At 33.9% G+C, this 26,446-nt stretch overlaps 2 protein-coding genes across 2 annotated transcripts in view; both read left to right on the top strand.

Moving 5' to 3' along the window:
* The window catches only part of LOC149078898 (uncharacterized), a 47,734-nt gene extending 43,467 nt beyond the window's left edge, over window positions 1–4,267 (top strand). The window contains exons 2-4 of the mRNA XM_089241085.1: window positions 399–475; window positions 1,388–1,540; window positions 1,672–4,267. Coding sequence (XP_089097211.1) covers window positions 415–475; window positions 1,388–1,540; window positions 1,672–1,892 — 435 coding nt within the window. The 5' untranslated portion in view covers window positions 399–414 and the 3' untranslated portion in view covers window positions 1,893–4,267. The remainder of the gene's footprint in view (window positions 1–398; window positions 476–1,387; window positions 1,541–1,671) is intronic.
* A 1,590-nt stretch (window positions 4,268–5,857) lies between these two features.
* On the top strand, window positions 5,858–24,843 carry LOC149078897 (CD9 antigen-like). Its single transcript, XM_089241084.1, has 7 exons — window positions 5,858–6,112; window positions 11,701–11,898; window positions 14,507–14,587; window positions 17,434–17,529; window positions 17,686–17,781; window positions 21,836–21,919; window positions 24,047–24,843. Exons 1-7 carry the CDS (start codon window positions 6,032–6,034, stop codon window positions 24,134–24,136), a joined length of 726 nt encoding a protein of 241 aa, XP_089097210.1. The 5' UTR covers window positions 5,858–6,031; the 3' UTR covers window positions 24,137–24,843.
* Window positions 24,844–26,446: the final 1,603 nt, after the last annotated feature.

Here is a 26,446-nt window from a genome sequence, read left to right as displayed (position 1 = left end):
GAGAGAGAGAGAAAAAGAGAAATTTGAGAGAAGAAAACTATAAAAAAATAATAATGTAGACATATAGTTTTTACTGTAAAATTTTTAAGAAGTAAAAAAAGATTAACGGATCGTCACAGCGGTTTGGTGGATTGCCATAGCTAACGTGGACATAATTATCAGGAAAGAATATGCCAACTTGGCGACGACCCCGAATCATGTCTTTTGTTATCGGACTTTGACCGGCGATCTCCGGCCACCTCGTGAACTGGCTGGACAAAGCCTGAAATTCAGAAATTGGCCAATTCGCGAACTCTCCAATGTCGGGCTTTGGCAGTATTGGATTTTTGATTTATTAAATTGAAAAATTTGTATTTTTTATGGATTGAGAGAGATTGATTGTTTTATTATGTTTCTAGGCTGTGGGGAGTCAAAATGGACGTTACTACTTGTTGGACGTTGTTGATCGTTCTTCTTGTGTACCTCGTCAGGCAAAGTAAGAATATAGATATTTATATTAGTTCATTTCATTGAATAGCGCATTCATGCTCTACAAATTATCATGTTTCATTTGATGTAAGTTCAGTGACCATATCGCATTTAACGGGACATTCCCGTATTTTTCGAGTTTTTTGCTGTCTCGACATTTTGATGAAAATGCTTTGTATTTTTGAAAAACTTCATAGATTATCCATTACCTTTACTGAAATCGTGGATATTAATTATTTCCATAACGTCATAGTTTTAAATATAAGTAAATATTTGTCTTTGAAGTTAAAAAAATTATTGAAGTTAGCTACCGTGATTTCCTGCGGGTAATCCACGTGTGAAAATTTCATTCATCAGTAACGGAATCTTAAGGAATGAAGGGATTGTTTGTCATGTTTTTTAAAAAAAAATGGAAATTTTTTTACTCAGTTGCGTACGCCATCAATGAATTTTTGTAAAAGTTATTTTTTCAAATTAAATTTTTCAAAATACTTATTTCTGTTTTAAACTTTCGGGAGAGAGGGAAGCTGCAGGCAGTGCCCAGTGGTGTATATAAACTCCACTGTACGTGAAGAATATGTTTCTTCAATGCAATAATCCATAGATTATATACGCAAGAAAGTACTGTATATCCACAATTTCATTCTTTTAATTGGGTTTAACATTTTATTTTCCCCCAATTGGAAATTTTTATCATAGTTTAAAAGTTTAATAGTTTATGAGAAAAACTGGCGATTATTTTGGGGATAATCGGCAGTATCGCGTATTTCCTAGTCCTAATGAAGTAGACTAACATATAAGCAAATAACTTAAATTTTTCTGCAGTGATTCAATCAAATCTTATTGAAGCATTAATCGGAAATGTTGATTAAACTTTTTCAAGGGCCTAAAATATCACCAGTAATTTCATTGCTTCTAGGTATGAGTATCAGGTGCTACGTATGCAGTTTTTCACCAGAAGACAAAAACAACAGGACCGACAGATGTACAGAGGAAAACTTTCGTCCAGAGCATGTCTACGTGCACGAATGTCCAATGGGATGCGAAGTCTTCATACAATACGACGCAAATGGTTTTTATGAAACCTTTTGATTTATGTCCATTTTTAAAGTACAATTTTAAATAGTATGAATAATTTTCAATTTATATAAATTTCTAGGCAATTATAATTTTATCGTCTTTTTCTTTCCAATTACTTCTCAGACATGTTAGAACAATGGAGACGCAACTGCGTCCGGGAAGGACAGGCCATAACGGGTGCTTGTAAGGAAAGCAAAGCCATCGGATGGAAGAAGATAAGGTGCACTTGCGACACTGACCTATGCAATAACTCGCAATCGTCAAAACCCGCTTACTGGTTGATCGGGACTACCGTAGTCCTCCTCCTGCATAAAGCTATCAGCCGGACTCTCGTTTGCTATTGATGAAGAATAATTATTAATTAAATCACAGCCGTTGATGCAAACCTGTGTGTTTTCTCTCTCTTTATATATATATACACACACATATTATTATTCATTGTGAGAAAAATACAAAAACTGCCGAAATGTTGCCACTGCCACGTACACAAACACACTTATAAATTGTATTGTTGTTTTGTTCAACACACAAAAGAACTCTTTTTCTATTATAATGTACTGTATATCGAATGGTTTTATAACGTGTTGATGTCAGACCAATGCAAAATTTCATACAGATCTGATTTTCGGATACATTTTATATGAAATCGTAATTTATTATTATTATTATTTTATTTATAACCTTTATTCTGTGTTATTGGATCTCAAAGCTCGATTGAATCTCATTGGTCATTTTTACGTTTATGTAAATGATAAATATTTTTCTAAACATCATTTCGAATAAAAAAAATATAATCTTAGTCTATAAAATTCATTCCATCGAATCAATTTCGGTATGAAGTTTGTTTTCTTTTTTTTTCGATTATTGAAGAAAAAATGTTAATGAAGTCATTTTTTTTTATTATAAATTGATAATGAAGAATATGTTGCACTGTAGATTTATAAAATCTTTGAGTTTGAATATTTGAATTAAAATTTTCTTAATTTCTCTATATTGGTTGCATTCTATATTTCTTTTTTTATTTGTCATGCTCATGATATGGTGACCATACACCCTGTAATTAACGAAATTTGTCCAAACCTTTTACTTATTTCCGGTCTTAATTCGTATTGAAATGTCCCATTTTGTCCTGTATTTTCAAACAAGCCACTTATAACGATTTTTTTGAATGATACCTCTTTCAGTGATTCTATGATTTTTATTAGTTTAGAATATCTTAACTTCATGAACTACAGTATTTCACAATGATTAGTATTTAACCCTTTATCTCTTGCAGTAGTATTTAAGGGGGCGGGGGTGTTGCATGCAAACTTTCCAGAAAAAGACATTTTCGAATTTTTCGATTTCCATAAACTATTAAATTTTCTGCGTCTAAATCTCTTCACGTTTTTGTTCTACCTGTATTCAAAATATTTTAATGTAAACTACTAGTAGAGGCATTATATATGCTAATATGTTCCACTCAAATGCTCTTTTCTCAAAATTGAGTTTCTTGTCAGATAAGGAGCATTTTTTTTCAAACACCCCTAGTTTAAATGTTTTGAAACGTTGCGTGTCTTTCACTACAAAAGTGTTGCATTTACTAGAGGATTTCTTATTAAATAATTTGCATGATAATTGTTTATTATTATTATCACCAAATTCATATTTATATTTATTACTATTTTCTTATTGTAATTTTAAGAATGCGCTAGATAAATTGTGAAATTGATCATCTTAGCTGAAATCAAGGATTTAAATATAATTTATCTTTTAACATTTTTAATTATTTATAAATTTATTAATTGTTAATTCGTCTCGATGAAATATGGTCACCCATCATGATTATAATATCTATTGAAGTTTGGTTTTTTTTTAAATTTCCATGACATCTTCAGCAGCATTGAGGTAATATGCCATTATAGAAAATGGTTAGATAGAGCCGATATTTTGTTATCTTATTAAAGGAATTATATGGCTTGATCGGCTAATTTTTTCTTGAATATTGCTTGGTGGATCGTTGGAATTTCCATGAATAGATCGATTAAAATTATTGAACCTTCTTGAAATTTCCATACATATCAATTTCTGCCAAAAGTTTTTGAAAATAATTATCAATGGCGGACTTTGTGGAAGCATGTATGGTAATCGACGATTCCTTCGCTGTATAAATATCACGCTACTATGCAATTTACTGTCTATTAATACGCAATATGAAAAATATGAAAGTGTCTAAGCTGTGTATAGTATTTTGTGGAAACGAAATTGTTTTATCTTCGTTCTAATGAACGGAAGTCACGTGGAGTTAATTGAAAATGTATTGCATGAAATCAAAGAATATATGTGCTGATACAAAACATAATGTGTGAAAATATTTTCACAACTACCTTATTTGTATATCATGTAGACAGAAGATGAAGGAAATCGCACAAATGAAATAAATACAGTATGAAGTTGAAATTCTCACCGGCGTGTCATTGTATCATTGACAATATTAATAACAATAATGATACTTGTGTATTTTTTCAAAAAAAGTTTAAATAAATGCTAAACGTTTATGAATATTTTGCGTTGTTTTGCGAGCATATATTTTATCTTTCCTGTGATGTGTAGATAATACTTATGACATGCAAATGCTGATGTTTATTGTAAAACGCTTGAACCCGCTGATTGTGATATTGAAACTAAACAAAAAAATTGTGGTTTTAGACACAAATAAAGCTATTTCCTATTCTCATAAGTGTAGTATGCTTTCATGTGTAATCTCCTAACAAAATTTACATTTCCAGTGTATGACATAATATCGTAATATTTGTGACTTTTTTCTTGAAATGTTGACTTGGAGGGATTCTGATGAACTTTATCAACATTTCTTTATGTATTCTTTTTAATAATGTTGAAAAACAGTAAATTTTTCACTGTAAATGTTTAATCAGTAATAATATGTAACTCTCAATGAAAATTTAAAAGATAAGTGTTGAAACGCGCATAAAATTAAGTTTTATTTAAATGAGATGGTATTTTTCGTTTCTTAAATGGAAATCGCGTGGACAGTTCCTTAAAAAGATGCGGCGATTCTAAGGAATTTTTTTATACGATAATTTTTCTTGACGCGACGTATTTATCGGCAATCACTATACTTGAATCGATCTTCAGAGGGAAAAATAATAGCTTTTAAGTCTTCTTATGTATATAATTCCTATTTTTTTCCTCTATGAAATTTCTCTCCAAAATTGTGTTTGACCATGGCATTGGAAAATTCGGTAAATATGTGCATGTGACTAATTAGAACGATTTTACTAAAAGCTATTATTTTATTATATATATTTTCAAATTTAAACTACTATCAATAATTGTATAATTGCTTATTCGGCCAAAGTACGGAATTCTATTATTCTCTTATGGATAATTCAAATATTGATAATCCAACATAAACTGCTCTTAAAAATTTAATGAATCACAATATGAGATATGTATTTGATGTTAGTATATTGCTTATCACTTTTTCCTCCTAGAAATGTACCCCTCCCCCAATGAATTTTGCAAGTAACTTCGCTATTTACGAATTCGTATCTCATGCTCAATTTTCAGAAATCAGTATAGAAATAGTCAGGTTTTTTTCTTGACGGGATTTTGATGGTGGGGTTTTTTGCTTGTCAGGATTTCGGCTTAATGTTTAGAAAGCGGTGTAGTTTATATTATCGTATCACGTACTTATAAAAATCACGTACATCGAGACAGATGGCTATACCGTACTAGTGTTTCCCAAAGTGGGCAATGAAATGGTGTAGAGAAGCGGTAAAAGCTATAATTTTAGTATAGGATCCTATGAGTGAACTTGAGTTGGGGGTGATGAGAAATAATTTTTTTCACGAAAGGGGGGATGAGATATAACGAAAAGTTTGGGAAACGATTTGTTATGTGAAAGACGAATTTCATGATCAGCCATGTTCACATCAAACTTTATAACTACACATCCCACTCAATTAACTCTTGTAGTCACAAAATGTCTGTACTATAATAGCAAAATCATCTAATATTTCGTGATCATTGGTGAATTTAGAGAAGAAAAAATGCTCTTTCACAATCCGTTGGAAAAAACTGTATGAGTCAAACATCTTCATGATTCAAGTTCAGCCCATGAAGAAAATATTTATATTTCTCTCTTGCAAGATATTTCTTTCTGTAATATCTTTCAGCCATTATCAGTCATTACTGTGTGTGTATATAAGACGAACTCACCTATTCCACCTCAGATAAGGTATAAGGCGCTTCTACTCGTTGTTGGACTTTGACATGTCGGAACCGAGATAAGACTTCGGGCAAAGGAAAAGACAAAGAATCTACAAGCACACACATACACACCTTGATTGAAATCGGCTACGTAACGCTTACGAAATGAAGAACTACTCAGATTTGGGTGTTGGTTCGTGAAAATTTGTGGAAAAAACGGGAACGCAATCTACGTCTTTAATTGGGATTAACACAGGATACATTTACATATATGCTAGTTATATACAACGAAATGGATGAGGCTACAACATGCATGAAAGTCGTGATTTTTACTTTCAATCTAATTCTTTGGGTAAGTGTTGAAATTTATTTCTGTATTTTTATTTCTAAGACTCCTTATTCAAGATGGCGGATATGGCTTCAAGATGAACCTCTACGAGTAGGAAAATACCCTATGGGAAATAGTGATTTTTTCAGGAGTTCGTATTTACGTGTTATACATTTGCTGTATTTAAATCAGCTTTTTCCCCATAATTTATTTTAAATTGCCTGAAATATATACAGCAATACCCGACTTACGCTAGTGAATTATTAGATTTCGGAGTTACGTGATTCTCTGTGGAATAATGAACATTTCTGAAATTTCAATCATAACCATTGGATTACTGCCGAGATACTAGAGATTATTGCATGATAAGTAAAGAATTGTTTTTATTCGATCAGAACGTGATATGTAATGAAACTGCACTGATTTTCGAGAGGCTACAGTACATTAAGATGAAAACTTTGCCGGGATTTTGAAATGAATGAAAGTCACAATTTCATAAAGTCACAATTTTCTAAAGTCCACCACCAGTTTGAAAAATAATTTTTTTAATGTGATGCTCTTTGATGACAGTGAATATCGGGCCCCTGTAACTCTCAATTAATTTCAAATTATGGATGGAAAATGTTTTCTTGCCTTCAAATACAAGCATCTCGTTTCTTTCCATGCGGCTAGGTGTTACCAAAACATTTAAAGCGTTAAACACATGATTTTCATTTTCTCAGATCTTAGAAGAATACAGCCTTTTTTACCGGTGCAGAAGGCAGTCACAGCGCAATTTAGATTTATATGAAGCCATAGCCAAGAGTACCATACATTACCGTCGTAGTAAAAAAAAACAGCGTCCTTCCAAAAGTTTCATCCCAATGAATAAATGTAGTATTTATATGGCCGCTGTGGTGGTCGAGTGGTCATAATAACGGACTCGCATCGCGAGGTCCTGGATTCAAACCTCACCTGCACCTCATGGTGGTAGACTGAAGTTTATTTTCTGTGGTTCTCAACTTCGAGGTGCGAATGCGAGCCGATCTCCCCGTTTAAAAATCTCGCCACAGAGAGCAACAGGCCTACAAACGGTGAAAAAAAGATTCAATCATTACATTTGACTCACTCAATTTCTGAAATGTAGATGGCAGCATTGAAAAATCAGTAACAACACTAGGTACAAACCCTTAAACTTCCGGCACAACTCACTTGATAGTAAATTGCCCATGGCGATAGACCTTAGTTGCGCTCGTTTTGAGAGAAAGGATTATGTGCAGACGGCCCGATCATTGAATAACGGAAAACGCATACCCTACGCTTAAACGGATAAATTCATTCGGCTCCAAAATTTCCCCATGTAGACAATGCTCAAGTTGCCCGATTAATATGATAATTTCAACTACGTTTACCCGCTTAATCGAATATTACGCTTCACACGTCAACCACATAATGGTTTTATTTAATGAAAACATTTGGAATTAATGGAAATACGTTACTAAAAAATGAGATTTTAAAAAAAAGTTCATATATTTGAGAGTAGGTACTGGCATCCAAGTGTTGTCTTGAATGCGTACACCTTAATTATTTTATTTCTCTTAAGTCAATAGAGGACGCTAACATTCCTTATGAAAAGTAAAACTTGAGGGTATTGTGATCACTGTAATCAAATACATTTTTCATTTCATTTTTGATGCCTGATTTATTCCAGACGTTTTATTGAATATTTATCCTTTCCATCAGTTCTCAATATACAAACTGTACTAACATTGTAAAATGCCAATTGAATTGTTCCATGCTTAATCGTATATTGTATGCTGGAATCGTCGATATCTGATTAAGCGCGGGGCTGATTATTTATATGCAAAACTGTACCTCAACTGACGCGAATTCAATTTACACGGTTTTTGTCGATCCCACCTATCAATATGGTAGAAAATTACCCACAAATGGGGAAAGTTGAATTTATCTCTCAAAATCTGAATTATTTAAAACGAAAATTTCAATAAGGCTTTCAATATATATGTGCAATACATACGCAGATACGAATTAGATTCGAATTGGAATTCTCCATGAGAAGTTAGAAAAAACACACCAAGATAATTTGAATTCGAAATTTTAATTAAATTTTGATAATTTATTTTCTCTCTCTCTATGTGTGTGTGAAAGTTAATTTTGTTAATTAGAAAAAGTAGAATTCTTAATATCTAAAATACTACTGGGTGTATTTTTTAACGTAAACAAGTTTTCAGGGGGAAAAATGTAAATTTCACGAAAGCCAATTTAAAGAAATTCATTTTTCAACGTAACGAAGCTTTTTCCCCTTAGAAATAATTTGAATCATTTCCAAAATGTAAAAAAAAAAGGAAATATCCGAGATAATTTGTTTTCTAAAGGGTAAATTATCCGAAAAAGAACTAATTAAATGAAATAAATCTCAGGAGAAAGATAATTCATGTAAGAGTCAATAACAAAAGAAGATAATATTGTATTCCATTTTGTAAAGAATGAGAATTAATTACCGGAAACGTTGAATGCCGAAATTTTGTAACGGCTTACTGTTTTTTATTCATTTTTCAGCACAAAATATTAAAAGAATTTCTTTTTTTCTCCTACAAATTAATTGTATTTCGTGTTTCGCAACTTTCTTTTATATCTGGGAATAATAATAATATTAACTGCTCTCAAGCAAAACATGAGATTTTTTTATATTTTTCGCGTAAAGGCGTATATTTGAGCTCGTTTCTGCATTGATGCTTCTAAGCAACTCCTCGACATTCGATTTTCACTTGTGAGCTGTTCATGAAGCTTCTATAATTACCAGCAGAATGGCTAAAGGTATACATTCTTCCTATTTCTTAATAAACCAAGCGAGAATGAATTTTGACCCTGGCATTTTGGAGGGAAATTCCGTGTGTGGTGGAGACTTATTGCTGTACATTCTCTTCAACAGTGATAGAAAAGTAAGTCGGCAAATAATAAATGGCATTTTTATGCTAATAAAATCTATGTAAATCGTATGAATAACTGAAGTGCAACATCCCGTATATTTCTTTTAATATTAACAATTTTTTTTTTGCCATGTAATAGCATTCGGGGTACATTCATTTACTTAACATATAATCCCTCAAAAAAATTTTCCTCTGGATATTTCAGCGCTTTCCAATCAAAGGGTTAATTACATGTATATTTACTGTCCATTTGTACTAAAATCTCAGTAAGAGGACCCAGGGATCATCCGAAATCATTTTAGTTCTCGATGACTATGCGGGATAAACTGACTATATCAATGCTATTCTTCCAAGTATCTTCTGGTCATCCAGAAATTTTATTCCCATCTCGCTACGAGCTTTTACATTCCAGAAATGTGGAAATCTGTGGAGTGGTACAGCCGAACTACACGGAAACAAAATTATTTTCAAATCTAAATGTAACCTTCATAATGGTCATTCAGAGGGCCAACAAGGAATGAAAATCACACATCTGGTCCGAGAGAGTACCGTAAGGAGTCTCGTATTACCATGTTGAATAATTGTAGCTTCCCCAAAAAATCCTATATGTTTCTGGCTAATTAACTTTTCGGTGTCATGACTATTTGGTTGTTTGGGAATTTTGTAGGCAAAGAAAACGAAGTTTGTCAATGTTTAGAATGTCTATTATGATACATCAATATTACAAACATTCAGATTTATGTTTTAAAAAAATCCTTGAATTCCCAAAACACCGTTTGCTATAACTTCACAAAAGGAAGGTACTTGTAAAGAATTTTCACACAAAATATTCATCCTGATATAGATCAGTAATTCTTAACCGGTTTAAGACCATGACCCCCTCCGGATAATATTTTCTTCTCCTAGCCCCCTTGATGATCAAATAAAACACCCAACAGATAACCCATCCATTGGTTTGATATTATGTAAGACCAAAGAATCCAAGACTGAGACCTTTTCTACTTGAATTGAATTTAATCCAAACTAAATTTATAATCAAGAATTTTATAAAAACAGTGAAACTCCTCTAAGACGGCCGCTCGGCATTCCGCAAAAAAGTGTTCGTCTGCGGTGACCGCCGAATAAGCGTTGTATGACAGAAAAAGCACATTTCAGGGGACGGTTTTCAATGTCACAAAAAGATCTTATGCTCAATTTACTTACAAAGCCCACAAAACAGATACATATACAGTGACACCTGGTGGACATGTTACTTATGCCCAAAAAAAAAACCATTTTTCAATTAATGCTAAAATCACTAAAAAATGAAAATTGCGGAAAATGGGCTACTGCAATTCACAGTGAATTAAAATAAATTACCGGAGGGAACGTTGAACATGATGAGTATGGAAGACGAATATTTATAGCGTGATTACCATAATATAATTTATAAGTTATAGAAGTTATCTTTATTCATGATTTCAGTGAAAATTAAAATCGAAGTGAACTTTATTGAAATAAAGGGTGAAAACGCGATGGTTCTGCAAGAAAAAGTCGGAATAACCAAAAATATACGGAAAATACATCTCATATTTACGGGTCATGGATAAGGACTAATTCCATTGTAAGAATGTTGAAGAATTCTATAAAAAAAAGTATTATAAAAATAATTCATTGACTCTGATTTCTTTGATGAAGAAAATTGATTAAAAAAATTTTGCCTTTTAAAAATTTCTACAAAAAGTGTTCGTTATGAGTTCTCATACAAGACCAAGAACTTTCAGCTTTGGAACAATAAGAAAAGCAATTGAATCTAAAAGAAAAAATGAAACCCGATCATACAAAAAAATATTATTTAATTAAATGAGATAAATATGCTAATCATCAAGCTCATTCGTTAATTATACCAAAACGTTACGTCTTATTTTCCTGAAAAATTTTCGCGATTTCCAATTTTTAAGGAAAAAGATCGAGTAAAAAAATCGATGTTATTATAATATTGATTAAAAAAAAAAGTTTGATTTATTTCATTAATATTAGAGTTCGTATTAATTTCTAATAATTAAATCTTAAATGAATTATCAGAATTGAATAATTAATCACAATCCCACATGTTTACCTTTATAAGTTGGACATTTTGCACCGCGAAGAAAATTCATTCTCAGCATCTAGAGTAAATACTGTGTAATTTAATTAAAGAATTTTCTTTTTGGAAAAGCGTGGAAAAATATGCCTTATTATGATATAAATTTTTAGGAAAAATATTGAATAAATTTACTTTTTTTTTTTCTATGACTTGTTATTCATTCATTCTTTTTCTAGAAATCTGTTAAGAAAAATATATGAAAGTACAGTAGAATCCCGTTATAACAAACTCCAAGAGACCGAATATAAATCACTTCATTATAACGAAATTTCGTTACAAAAAGAATTCCAGGCATTTGTATTTGTATTTATGTAAACTTATCTGGGGGATTAGAAAAATGTCTGTTAAAACGAGATTTTTTCGCTATAACGGTATTCCTTAAAACGGGATTCGGCTGTCTTCTGTAAAGAATGATCATAGCGAGTAAAGAGAATGTGTTTAATGTTTTTTTTTTCTTTTCCGAATTGCATTTCTGCATGCCTTCATCAAGAATGTTTTATGAATTAATGTCATGAATACGACACAATAGTTTCCGGTCTAATCTTTTGTTATTTCAGCTCTTGGGCGGCATCCTTCTTGGAATCGGAGTGTGGGTGAGGTCGGATAGCGATTTCTACGAATACCACGAATCGCTGAACATCACCCAGTACTACCAAGCATGCTACATATCCATCGTCGCTGGTGCTATAATTCTTCTGATCGCATTTATGGGATGCTGTGGAGCGGCTATGAACAGCCCTTGCGCATTATTTTTCGTAAGGACATCACCAATGTGATGATTAAACGATTTTAATTTTTTTTTAAATATATTTACGTAGCGTATTAATTAGTTGATAATTTCAAATGCATTCAAAATTCAGTGATCTGTGGCTGGGGCATGTTTTTCCTCCCCTTTTGGAGATCAGGAACGACCCAAACGTTACCGATAATGGAGAAACAGTTTTAAAAATAATTTTTTTTTTTGTTATTTTGATATCGTCGCCTTTGCTAAAGTACACATGTGTTCAGTGTCGTAGCGTACCTTCTCGGGGCCCCAGAGCAGACATTTTATTGAGGAGCCCCCTTAAAAAGGAAATATTATGTGTAAATAAGTGTATTTTTTTTTGTGAGGAACCCCATTCGGTTTTGGGCCCCGGTTGCCCCAGTCTAGTTACTCCCCTCATGTGCTCCTATGCACAGAAAAGTTGAAAACTTCAATTTTTAAGCATGATTTTATGGACAGGACAGTCTTAAGAGCACCATAGGACACAGGCAAATTGATGTTTTGGGGGCCCCTACCTAGATGAAAAGCCTACCTAATTATCCAGATACTTGCTCTCGAAAAGCTTTATCACGCATCTGGATTTTATTATCACGGGACTCCCTAAGCACTCGAGACCCCCCCCCCCCCACGTCATCCTTAAGTCAAGGGTTAAAAAGACCATGTTTATGTAAAACGCAAGCATAAAAAGTAATTTATTTTTTTGGACTAACCAAGTGAATTTGACATTTTCGAGAACTTTGCTATTATGTCTAACAGATGGCAGCACAAAATCAGCCCTCACGCGAAATGCATTTCATAGGAACTCGTAAAAGTAAAATGAATTCTATCATTAAAAAACCGAGCAATTTATACGCCTCTTACCAATATAGGAACTATTCGGAAATTTACTTTAAAAAATTACCAATTTTTTTATTAATGAATTTTATTTTCTTGAACTTGAGAAAAATAATTGGTTAATTTAATTCATTGCGTTTTTGGAAAAAATATATATTATCGGATCGCAATCTATTGCTTCTAATGTGTGAATAATTATTATTTACGAACAATTATATGGATAAAATAATTGTTATCGATGCATAATAGTTACGGTAACTGTTAGACAATTAGTGCCATAGTCCGCATATGAAATAGGCTGAGATGACTCTAGCTCTTGCACTCTGGGATGTCAATCTGATTATTAATTTTTACTACAAATTTACTATAGAGAGGTCTTTGGAATATTCTGGCCGTGGGTGGGTGACCTGACAAGAAGCGGATTCTGGGAAGTGCGGGGACACTGGATAGCATGACCCTACATCCCGGATTCGGGCCGTTAGGCTAAGATCTTTGGGGGGGGGGGGTAGTAGTGACACAACGTAGTGAATTCGTAATGCGGAAAAAACAACAAAAATGCTGAGATTTTTCTCGGGCCACCGGACTGAAGCCCTGCTAGTTCACGCTGGGAAAGGGGGGGGCAATAATATTTGTAATTAATAGTTTAATATTACTCGATTGATATACGTATATCATATAATTTTCGTCAATAAATAGAATTTTAGAAATGTAATATTAGTAGACAAATATACGACTAAATAATGAATATAATACACTTATAACATAGAACCCTGGATTAGTAACACATGGTGTACTCTCACTACATTCTTATTTTTTCTTGTAATGGAATAACAGTGTTACACGAAGCATGTGAGTTTCCACGATGTTCTTAATTTCTTAATTTGAATTCAAATTATTGAAATTTAAATTCCATCTTACACTTGTGTAATTAAATAACAACATTTGAAAGCTCAAAAAATTTTCATTGAATAAGCATTTCGCTACAATTGCTTAATTTCCTTACATCCGCGATCAGCTATCAACATGGAACCCCGCTCTCTTAAGCCCCCTGTATAGTCAATTTATACTGAGAAAAAAACCCCATAAAATGATAACAATTTTCCCGGACCCAGAGCTAGTCCCCTGTCAGCCTTGCCCTTGGGGGGTGGGGGTGGGTGGGTTATCACAAGGTTGTATGTAACGACAGTGAATCGTGGCTATTAGTGTTCGGTCTCATGTTTTACAAAAGCCTTACTTTTCTAGGAGCGGGTTCTTCTGCGCCGCGTGAACCGAATGGGGTTATTTCATGTCAGCAGTAATGTGTAGCTTTATGACGCTACGCGTTTGGGTTTTCATAGCATGGTGCATAATTTGTTTTGTCGTCTTCACATCCACGCATTTTTGTACAATAAAAGAGGGCGACAGAAAAGAAGGGAAAGAAAACACAACAAGAAGAGAAGATCCGCGAAATGCGCGGCGCACGACGCATTTGACTCCTCCAGAAGCAGTCCGTCAATCACGCTCGACGTGAAGCGCTGTCGCGAGGCGTATTGCGCTCGGTAGGAGAACAGTCATACTGCTTTTCTTAGTGGTGAGTGGACGGCGTGCCGTTCTGGGCGATTCACGTTGCACGCGACACAAAAAACCTCCTCCTAGAAAAACCCGGCTTTAGCGGTGAAAGCATTCCGCGGTCACAAAAATTTGAAAATCAATCAGTGGTCTATGATATTTTTTGCTTATTATGATCCGACAGATGTATATTTATGAACTATCATTTATATTGACAGTACTGTGCCGCAATGGGAATGATACTGATCTTTGAACTCGCCGTAGCTGGACTTGTTTGGAAACATGGCGATGGAGAGAAGGTAATTCTCGCAGATTTCTGCATACTTAATACACTCAAGTGATCATTAATGTTGATTTAAAGATATGACCACTAAGCGATACTTGTTATAGATTAAAATCATTATTATGCTGAAAAAATAATTTATGAAAACAGTCTATCTACTTCACTTCGAACTTCCGGCTCCAAGCTTAAAATAAAACGCCCACGTTTATGCCAGACAACATGTTTCGATTTGTTCAAGGCTGATATTATCATTTTCTAACGTATCGGAGTTATTATTGTGTACAGAAATATGCAGAGGCGGGTCGTGCATCAACCGTATGAACACGTTCTCAATTGTTACATCACGAAAGACTTAATGGACTCTGTAACATAAATGGAGTTTTTGCACAGTTATACAATGCATATAATTCAAGGCGAGTGAGGAATTACACCCACATAATTCACACCATAAATATTCATTATGCTCGATATTACGTCGGAACAAGAAAGATAAATATTTCCAATTAATGTTCCATTATATATTGATTGTAAAGAGAGAGATCAGCCTATGACGTTTATTTGAAATAGTGATAAATTTATTCATAATATGGGATTTTTAATAACTTTGTCATATTACGATGGATATACAGGGTGTCGTGTAAGTGTCTAATGTGGCCTTTATCTGATCAACCGTTCATCGTAGAGGTGTGGTTTCACTTTGAAACATGCTCAAAATGCGGTCAGAAATCACCCTGTACCAGTTTTGAGAATGAAAATACAGTGTGTCGTAAACTAAAATGGAAATAAATTTTTATGCGGTCCCCCCTCTGGTCTAACTTCCAACTAAAAAGTTATCGCTCTGTCTCTCTTGATGGCAACAAAAATGTTTCACGTTTCTAAATGCAATATTCGATGAGATATTTGCATTCAGAAGGGGAAGAAATTTGAGAAAGAACAGTAAAAACTAACGGACAGCGCCTCTTTCCCTCATTTCTGCAGTTCTTTCCCAACTTTTCTCCGATTTTTCAATCCAAATATCTCAGCGAATATTACAATTAGAAAGTTTTTGCCCTGTCTTTTCTGAGGGCCAAAAAATTTCTAATTGCAAGTTAGAGGACAGGAGACCATATAAAAATTTTGGTTTTTTTTTGTTTTGTGATACACTGCATTTTTTGTCTCAAAGCTGATACAGAGTGATTACTGAACATATTCTGAGAATTTTTTAAGTTAGAACCATACCTCTAGGGCAGAGGTCTTCAGCCTTTTTCTAGTCGCGAGCACTGCCTATACCAATCATCAAAAGTAGAGCACCCTTACAGCAAGTTAGACATACGAATGCATGTAATCAGGCTGATTTGAATCCTCGAATGCAATTTGTGCAAAGTGTTTAATTGTAACGTTAACCAAGTGCTCGCGAGCATGAAATCGAACACAAGCACTCTGGATTCTTTACTCGCGAGCAACGGGTTGAAGATGCCTGTTCTAGGGCAAACGGTTGAAGAGATAAAGGCCGCATTAGAATTTACAGGACACCCTGTATAAAAGAGATTTATAAATTTTGTAATATACCTTGATTGAAAAGACATCAGTTTGATTACGGGAACGATATGAGTAAACTTTTAAATGACATTCTTATTAAATACGCGTTTTTCAACATATCTGAAATTTGTGGGGCCCAAACACTTTATCGCCCTCCCTCTTCTGTTTTCATACATTTTAGGAGAGAAATGTCGGCATCCAAGAAAAAGGCATGTACCTTTAGAAATGCCACATAAATACTGAAATACACCTTTTAATGAAAGAAATAATTTAGGCTGAAAATGGAGTATGGTTATAGAATTATCATAAAATGTTTTTGTTAAATAATTTAGGGCCCTTGTTAAAATTGACCCCTTATCCTACCTGTTAATACGCCACTGTACATGACATCAAGTTCGTGTTTTCTGGGGTCAAATCTGACTAATTGCAGTCATTATTTCAAATAATGACAAATTATATTCATTAATGACAATGATATGCAGGGTGCATAGCAAATAGGGTGTATGGTATTTTACTGGTGACCCATTGATCCCAGAGGTATACTTCCATAGAAAAATGTTTTTAAATAACGTGTAGTACTCAGGTATGCCATTCATGTTTGAAGGGATTGTATAGTTATTAAAATTTAAAAAAAATAAACTTTTTATAGATTCCCCGTGTGCCCCGAAACCCAATTGGAAAGTTGTTGCCCTGTCTCTCTTGATGTCAGCTAAAAAAATCCCACGTTTCCAAGTTCACAGTTCAATATTCATTGAGATATTCGAGTTCAAAAGGACGAGGGAGATTTGGGGGGGGGGAGGGGGAACAGCGGTAAATACGGGTGAAACGGTTTTTCCGTATTTAGAGGGGTTTTTTTTTTTAATTTCCTCCGCTTTAGGAATTCTAATATCGCAATAAATACTGAACAGCGAACTTGGAAACGTGGCATTTTTTTTGTTGGTTTGGGGCACAGAGGGACTGTGTAAAAGTTGTTTTTTATTTTAGTAACTACACAACCCCTTGAATCATGAATGACATATCTGAGTATTTATTACATTTCTGTAAAATTTTTAGCATGTACCAAGAAGGGAAGAGTTCTCTCAGCTACAGCATAATTAATATAAAAATTTTTTATTTCCAAAAATTTCTGAATTAGTTGCAAAGAAATTCTTGGAATAAAACTTATTTGTAAACACCGTATCAACAAAATTGCTCCGTGCTTCGGATATAGATGTTTTGAACAAGTAATAGTGCTTTCCACCGGAAATTACGGAATTAACATTCAACTTAATAATTTTCTTTATTGATTAGAATGAAATCTACCGTAGGGTTGGAAAACGCTTTATTAAAATATTCAATATCCAGTTTCAGGTATTTCTCACGGATTCGATCAAAGACCAAATAGAGAGGAGTAAAAACGACGACAAGTCCTTGAGATTCGTTGAACTTCTTCAACTTCATGTAAGTCGTTTTGATGACGATGCAATTTTAAATAATATTCCTCAACGTCAATTTTATTCTTTAATAAAACATATCTATAATTTACATAACTTAAAGAAAATGAGCAAGATGCTTTTTTTTAATCAAATATATCCATCTATGTAACGTTTTCTACAGCTTGAATGCTGCGGTGGATATGACAAGGATGATTTCTTTTTGGATGATATACCACCGTCTTGCAGTAATCCAAGGACGAACAATATCTACATTCACGTAAGTACTCTCTCTCTCTCTCTCTCTCTCGTCGGGACCATGTTTTTTTTTTACGACTTTTTTAGAGTGGAAATAGAAATATTCAAGGACTGGAAATACTCAAGGAACACACTATCAAGAACTAATTTAAAATTTAATATATATGATTAACGTATTTTTAAAGGCATCAATATATGGGTCATTCTCACGAAATTGGACAAGAAATGAAAAAACAAATTATGAAAAATATATAAATGCCAAATAAAAAAATGCAAAAAAATATTCTTAGGGACACTTCTTTACCCGCTGTAAGCAGCGGAGTTTGCTCAAAATTCATGTTCAAAAAATAATTTGTTGATTCAAGTTTAACAACGTTAACTGTGGTATTCACCGTTACAGTTTAAACTACAATCGTAAGTGAAGATCGAAACGGATTGGTTAAATTCAGGATGAAAATCACCAATCCGTGTCGATCTTTAATCCTTCAACCTGCGATTGTAGTTTAAACTATGTCGGTGAATACGGCCGTAAGAGATGGGCAAATCCGACTGGGCATTTTACTTACTTCAGCACTAACTTGATATTTATGCATGACACTCGTAACATATTTCATCTATTTTGGTAGATCATTTTCAATTTGCACAAGCACTGATACTGTGAACGGTTGTATTGTATTGTCGTTTTTACTTATTTATTAATTTTTTTTATTTGTGTTTCACGTTAGATTTGTCAATTTCATGGGGAGCAACCGATTTCTAATTTGTCTTAGAGCATGAGAGACACTCTCAAAGAAAGCCTTTAGATGAAAAATTTCTGCAGCTTGATGTTGCAACCAAGAAATCTCTGTGGATCATTTTAATTTTTAATACCCCCCCCCCCCCCCATCCCTTCGAACCTTCGTTCTGGTTACTTAATGCCAAGAGAAAGACATGTTTATATGTTTTGCAACACTGAGTGATAAAAAATTAAGCATGTTAAAAACACGTGCTTTTCAGAAATAATGGATGTAGCAGAACTATACAGGGTGTTTTGTAAGTGCTAATGTATCTGTTATCTCATCAACCGTTTGTCGTAAAGGTATGTTTTCCATTTAAAAAATTCTCAAAATGCGTTCAAAAATTGCCCTGTATCAGTTTTAAGAGTGAAAATACAATGTGTCGCAAAATGAAAAGATGCGAATTTTTATACGGTTCCCTTGTCCTCTAACTTCCAATTAGAAATTCAGATTGCTCTGTCTCTCTTGAGGCCAACAAAAAAATCCAAGTTTCTAAATGCAATATTCGCTGAGATATTCGAATTCAAAATCAGAGAAAAGTTGGGAAAGGACAGCATAAATGAGAGAAACGAGCGTTGTGTCCGTTAGTTTTTGCTGTTCTTTTTCATAACTTTTCTCCGATGTTTGAATCAATATATCTCAGTGAATATTGCAGTTAGAATAATGGGGGTTTTCTCTTTGACTCAGAAAAGACAAGGTAACAACTTTCTAACTGGAAGTTGGAGAACAATGGGACCATATAAAAACTTATATTTTTTTATTTTGTGACATACTGTATTCTCACTCTGGAAACTGGTACTCACTCTTTAGAACTGGAATCATACCTCTACGACGGACGGTTGATGAATTAAAGGCAGTATCAGCACTCACTTACAGGACACCTTGTATAATAACTAAAACATGTGGTAAAGTGAAAATAATTTTCAATTGCATATTTATGAGAAAAAAATACCAGGAGAACATGCATTCAATAAAAACACACTCGCCTCTTTCTTTTTCTGAATAAATCCAATTTGAGGAGTAATTTTTCCATTTGTAATTGATTTGAAAGAAATTTCATGATAAGGCCACATTATTGTTTACCAATACAAAATTAGATTGGTTCAAGTTCAACAACACCAGTTTGTCCCACCTGCATTTTCCAAATCCCATAAATAGATGGAGAAAGTCTTTATTTGGCTATAAACTATTAATAAAATATATTTAAAATTAGAAAAAAAGATGAAATATGAAAATATACATATATTATTGAAAATAATAATGACATATTTTTGTTTGAGATTAAGAAAGTTATTGTGAAATTCGGAAAATGCGCTGAAGACAGTCAGGAGAAGGATATTTTCTCAAGAAATGAAATTTTGTTCAAGCGAATTTAAAAAAATCTATTGATGAAAAAATTATAAATGTGGTTGTGACATATAAAAGGTAAGAATGCTGATAGAAAGTGACGAAAAAAATGTTCTATGCCAAATATATTTAATGTAAACTGCTGAAGACACAATTTATGCCAATATGTGAGAATAACGCATATACAAACCGAAATTCAACGAGCTTTTTCTAAGTACTTCATTAGAAAATATCTAATACCGTATATTTCAGTAATACGTTGCATTATTGCATATTTTTTGAGTGATGATATTGGAATATGTGAAATAAACATGATAAGCATAGATATATTTTATACCGAGTATTTCAAAACTCCACGTTAAAACATTTTGAGGAAGTATTTTGTTTGAATGTATCTTACATATTGTTATTTAACCCTTTAAGCTGCACAGCAGAAATCACTAAACTCTCCTAAAAATGCCATATATTTTTTTAATGGAGTAGACTTTCTTCCGATTTTTCAGCAGGTGCAAAGATAGTGGCATAGGGAAAAGTGTTCCATTGAGAAATCAACTTTGCAAAATACCTGGGCTTCTCGATGCTAGAAAAAAAATGCTTCCAAGGAGGCGAGATATCTCGTGAATGCCACTTTGAAGGTTAAAAAAAATTAAAATCAGTCATATTAGTGATTGGAAACATACCTGAAGGTGATAAGAGGCGTTCTCGTCAGCATTTAAGGTTTTGTTCCCCCATATTCTACACTAGGGCCTATTTGAAACTGGAATATTTGATGTACCCCCGAATCCAGAAATTTTCGAAAAGTAATATTTCACATTTTCCTATTGGATCGGTACGGGAAGGCGTAACGGTGACAAACGGCGCAGATGGCATCATTGGCTTTGCCAATTATTCCAAAAAATTGGTTATAAGATATAATAATAATTCTGAAACATATTTTTCTTTTAAAATTATTCATATAATTTTAACGTTGCTCAGTGAGATTGTTTCCACAACGATTGAATTTCGGATAAATATCGCTATTCCCCTCATTAACCGACATTACCAAAATCTGAACGAGCCAAAAAAACACATACTTCGGAATCCCAACACATCCCGAATTTCTAATTATGCAACATGTTGCAACGTTGCATAATTAGACGTTATATATTCAACGTTGTACTTGCTTTTGAAAAGTAAGTGAATCGCAATCAGATACATCATTTGATTATTACATATTGTAATCGCTCTTCTTCCTAGTTTTACCCTATGAACTTCACGAATTTGCATATCGTATTTAATATTTGGAAAGCAGTGTACAGTGTATCCCATAAATTCGTAAATAGCTTAAAAATTCATAAAATTGGAGGAATCGATATACTTGATTGCGGTTTGAGGAAAAATGTATTCTCACGAGGGAGAATTTTTTCGATACAGGAAAAAAATTCAAATCTTCGTTGATAGAGGGCGCTGCACGAAATCAAATTACTGGAAATTTGCATATCCGGGTCCTAAAATGCACGGTGTACGATTAACAGCTCATTTCTGAATTTTCCTATTATTGGTAATACATAACGTTTTCATTGTGATGGTGACATTTTATTATTGGTGAAGTTGTTTTACCTCAGCCACAGAATCGCCGGCTGGAGCTTTACGAATGTTTCTGACATAGAACAGATTGAAGAAAGGTTCAGCTCCAATCACTTCTGTCGGACTTTCGTGTAGCGGCTTTGTCTACAAAAATTTTAACAATTTTTTTTTCTGTGCAAAAATAAAATTCGTTTCTGTGAGGATAACGTTTTCGAAAACCGCATTCAAATGTACCTATTTTTCTCAATTTTTATGAATTTCTAAACTATTTATGAATTTATGGGACACCCTATCCAAGTGCATCAAGAAAGTTTCTTATACAGGTAAATTAATTCTCTGCACATTATTGTTACCACAAAATAATTTATTGACGATCTTCGATTTCAGGGTTGTGGCGAGAATATAAGAAGATATCTTGAGCAAAAAGCTGGCCTCATTGGTGGACTCTCACTTGGAATAGTTTTGATACAGGTAAGAACAAAATCTTCTCAGATAGCGCTTCAAGTCCATACTTGAAGGAACTTCTATCAAAATTTTTACAATTCTTTTCCAACATTTTGGAAATGAAACTTATCTAAGAAACCGATTAGGTTTTCATGGTCGTAGTTCAATGAATAAGAGTCATCGGTGCTGAGGGACTGTCGTGTACAGAAAACGACAAAAAAGGATCAAATGATCCTACACTGGCGATTGGCATTCTGGTGTATGACTCATATTGAAAGTACTAACTTCAAGGGTTACCAACTATTTATTAAGCTATTAACAATTGAACATTCAACGATTAACTATTGTATTGGGGTCTATAATTAATTACATGAAATTAAGAATTGCGATCGACATGATCAGTACGATTAGCGTGGATGTGGTGGCTAGAAGAAGAACGAGGTAGATAGCATCCATGCCTCTCCAAGTTGATTCCGGTTTATATGCAGGTGGACTGCAGCGCCAGATGTACACGTCACACCAAACAATTTGCATGTGTCACAGCACGACAATTTGCATGTGTCACAGCACGACAATTTGCATGTGTCACAGCACGACAATTTGCATGTGTCACAGTATCATCAGGAGATATTAAATTGAACTGACTGAGAATCAAACTCAAAAGAACCAAAACTATTATTGGCAGCTCCGACCGACTGAATCATGGAAAAACGCTGTAACCTCAAGACCAGCTTGTCTTGTCTTAATTGAATATGACTTGCTAGAATTGGTCGCTTGTCATGCGACCAGATTTATCCCACCCATAGACTGAAGATATACTACTATTATTACGCTATGATCCCACCGCATTGGCAGTGGCATTAAATTGTTTTTTTTTTTGTTTCATTCTGATGTTTGCCATGAAACAGACATGGTATCAAATTTCTCTCTCAATCCATCTTCCATTGAAGTTTGTCATACCTTGTCTTTTTTTTACCCTCAATTATACAGATAGGCAGTAGCTATTTTCAAATACCCAACTGCTACAATTAAGAGAAGTAATGGAAGTCAAGTTGAACGTGGGGACTTTGCCTTGAGGGCCATTTCATGGCCAACATCAAAATGACAAAAAAGAACCAATTATCAACGCATGAATAGGGAGCCATAAAAAGAGTGACAGAGTGTGTGTGTGTGCAAGTATATGAGTGGCCAAAACAGTGCGCGAGCATGTTAGAGAACCTGGGTGGTTGTGCCCATTCTCTTCATCACGGCCAACCCCGGTCTTAACGATAAATTTTAAATTTAATTAGTAAACATAATATAATAACATCACCATAATATGAGTGACCAAAATAGTGTGCAAGCATGTGAGTGTCCAAAACAGTGTGCAAGCATGTGAGTGACCAAAATAGTGAGTAAGGTTATGAGTGTGTTTGTTATGAGTGTGTTTGTTATGAGTGTGTTTGTTATGAGTTATTAACGGTGTGCAAGCATGTGAATGACTAAGAGAGTACGCAAGCATGTGAGTGACCAAAAGTTGTACGCAACATGAGAGTGACCAAAAGTTGTACGCAACATGAGAGTGACCAAAAGTTGTACGCAACATGAGAGTGACCATAATAGTGACTTAAAGACAGTATTTACAAAGGTAGGGGCCGAGCGGGTTATTGCACAGGGCGGTGAATTCGAGGAATGAGCAATCAAGAAAATTAGACTAGAATGGAAGAAGGGCGGAAAAATTCATTATGCTCATAGGCGGCAAAACCATAAATATTCTCCCTCTGCAAACAACCGATCTCAGAAAGCCGTGTCCAAACAAGATAAGTCGGTTTAAAAGCAACATCGTTTTCATGCCAACAATAAACTGGAAGAACCATAGAGGTCGTGCTCGGCGTTAGACCTTTCTCGTCGACACATAGTTTGTGTAGCTCATTTTATTCAGTTTCACGCAATATCTTCTGATGTACCATCCTCTGTTGTTGGACTAATGTCGAATCCGAACGCATACTCATGGCGGTCCCTTTACCAATGAGAATCTTATTCAAAATTTATTTAAGTCATACTATGTAAAACAAAAAGGTAGATATATATATTGTCTGCAAACTCGATGGTAAGCATGTTATAACATGGCGTCTCGGCATCCGGTGAATACATCTTTTATTCGCTCTTTTGCAGATAATCGCATTGATTTTTGCCGTGTCTCTACTCATGACGTTGCTGGAAGATTCAAGGCAACAGCCATTAATACCGAAACGATATTACTGAAGTTATATAGGCTAGATCAATTAAGACAAGTTTTGGTCAAGTTGGTACAAGTGGAAGGAAGGTCAACATCAAGGTTTAGAAAAAAAAACTGCTCTATTCATTAGTGTATTTTATCGAATATTTCATCCTTAAGAGAGAGAGAACCTTTATGTGTTTTGAAATACAACTCATTTATGTCAGTAGCCTACAGGAAGAACGAAATGAACTTTGATTTAGGCCGGCATTACGATATAAAAGTTTGATAAAAGATCTTTTACAAAACATGAAAAAAGAAAACAATCAATAAGCCTATTAGTTACATTCTCTCGAATGCAAACGATACGCCTATTGGTTGCATTTGTCAAGTCTTACAAAAGAACTTTTCTAAAACTTTTATAGTGCAATCCCAGCCTTATTTCCGTTTTTTTTAAATACCACAGATGTTTAAAATTTTTGTATCATTTTCCGTTTATATGTCAATCTATATGGGGAAAAAATACACGTGTTCTTATATTTTTGTTCCAAAAACCTCTCTTTCGGTCAGAGTCACCATGTGTGTATATAAACTGTGTAGCAATTTTTTTCTCTATTATATCATTAGTATTTGAAACATTTTTGTAGAATATTTCAGCGATGAGGACAGATAAATATCATTTTTGTTTTGTAAAAGCCGCATTTTTGTATGGTATGGAGTATTTCATTGGAAATAAAATAACTTTTCTTAGAAATGTATTTCATTTCATTTATTTATTTATTATTACAGAACATAAAGCGAAGAACAAAAGAAATCCATCAAAAGACCCTATGAGATACATAACGGTGAACATATAATATTAGCTTGGTAATGATAAATATTACATATACGACGCCACAACAGGAAAAATGCCCAACGAGGTGGCTGAGAAAAAGATGCCATAAGAAATATGGATGAGACACATTTCAAAAATACAGCAACCCAATTGAAAATGCAATTACAAACAATATATATATACATGATGAAATATTATACAATGCCCATAAGAATATTTATGGTTGTCTTATGATATAATGATATATGTAACTTAAATAATAGATTGACGTCTATCAACATTTTACACGCCTTCAAAATATACAATCAATGGACTTGATTACTTAAAAAATGTAAAAAACAAATTGATTTATATGCATAAAAAATATAGAAAGCCATATACATATATATATTTTTAATTGATGTTTTAAAAGAAATACTAAAACTCATAATGAATATGGTCGCCAATTAATTACCTAAAATTTGCCAAACCGCTAATTTAATTTTCTGTGATGTTGGCGTCGGAAAATGTCACCAAGTTACAATTCACCTCGCTAATATAATCATAACTCATTTACGGTACGGGACCGGACTTTGGTAGGCACAGGCCTGAGAATGGTGGCAAGAACATATGACTGAAGCCGGGACAAATAAAAATCCGAGACGGACAATGCAAATTCATCGGTAAAAACCGGGATATCTTGAAAAAAAATTTCATCCGGCATTATAGAGGCGAATTGCAAGGCAATGGCTGAAATTTCTTATTGACTACACAAAACCTGGGCCTTATATATACAGTTTAGTTCATCGTTCTTCAACCTTTTTCTAATTGTAGATCGCTGAAATTATGTGAATTTTTGTGAACCGGCATAAATGGGAAAAATAATTTGAAAGAAAAAGAGATAGAAAAATTTCCTGACTTACTGACTCTGTACTTTCATACTTGTACAATGCTGTAATAAGTACGAGAAATCCCGTTAAGTTAGGACCCCTCTGCTACTTTACCGCACACCAACTCCGGTCAGGTCATACGGCAATGTCCAACCAGTGGAGTTGGGAAATGAAGGCGTTATCTATCGTGGTTCGTCCCAGGGTCGGTAGGTAAAGAACTTGATTCTGAGATGTTCTTTGGCCGGATTTGAATTCGTGTACCCTGACCTAACGGTAACCTTCATAGTGGAAGACGAGCATCTTCCACTATGAAGATACTGTGCCCACTCGGGCACCGAAAGACGTCTTAGGACTTCTGCTGTATAAAAACAGAAATTTTATAATTCTAAAAATAGTCGCTGGTTTTGAGCCGATTTGCAGCATTAAATTGAATAAAATGTGGTATGGAACAAATTTTTTTATTTTTTTGCTGCATAGCGGTATAAATGCTATGCGCATAAGGTTACCATGAAATTGACCACTATATATTCAAGTTTGCAGCGAAATTAATTTCTGCATAAACATTAATGCATATAAACCGATAGTTTGGCACATAAAATTTACACCGGTATATATATATAGTTTCACACTGCATGTTGCTCATTTTTTATGCT

The sequence above is a fragment of the Pholcus phalangioides genome, unplaced genomic scaffold (assembly GCF_987345545.1).
Source record: "Pholcus phalangioides strain wild (caught in Gottingen) unplaced genomic scaffold, Ppha-v1.0 ptg000013l_1, whole genome shotgun sequence".
Classification (NCBI taxonomy): Eukaryota; Metazoa; Arthropoda; class Arachnida; order Araneae; family Pholcidae; genus Pholcus; species Pholcus phalangioides.
Note: the sequence above shows the minus strand (reverse complement) of the source record. Positions and strands in the feature narration are given on the sequence as shown.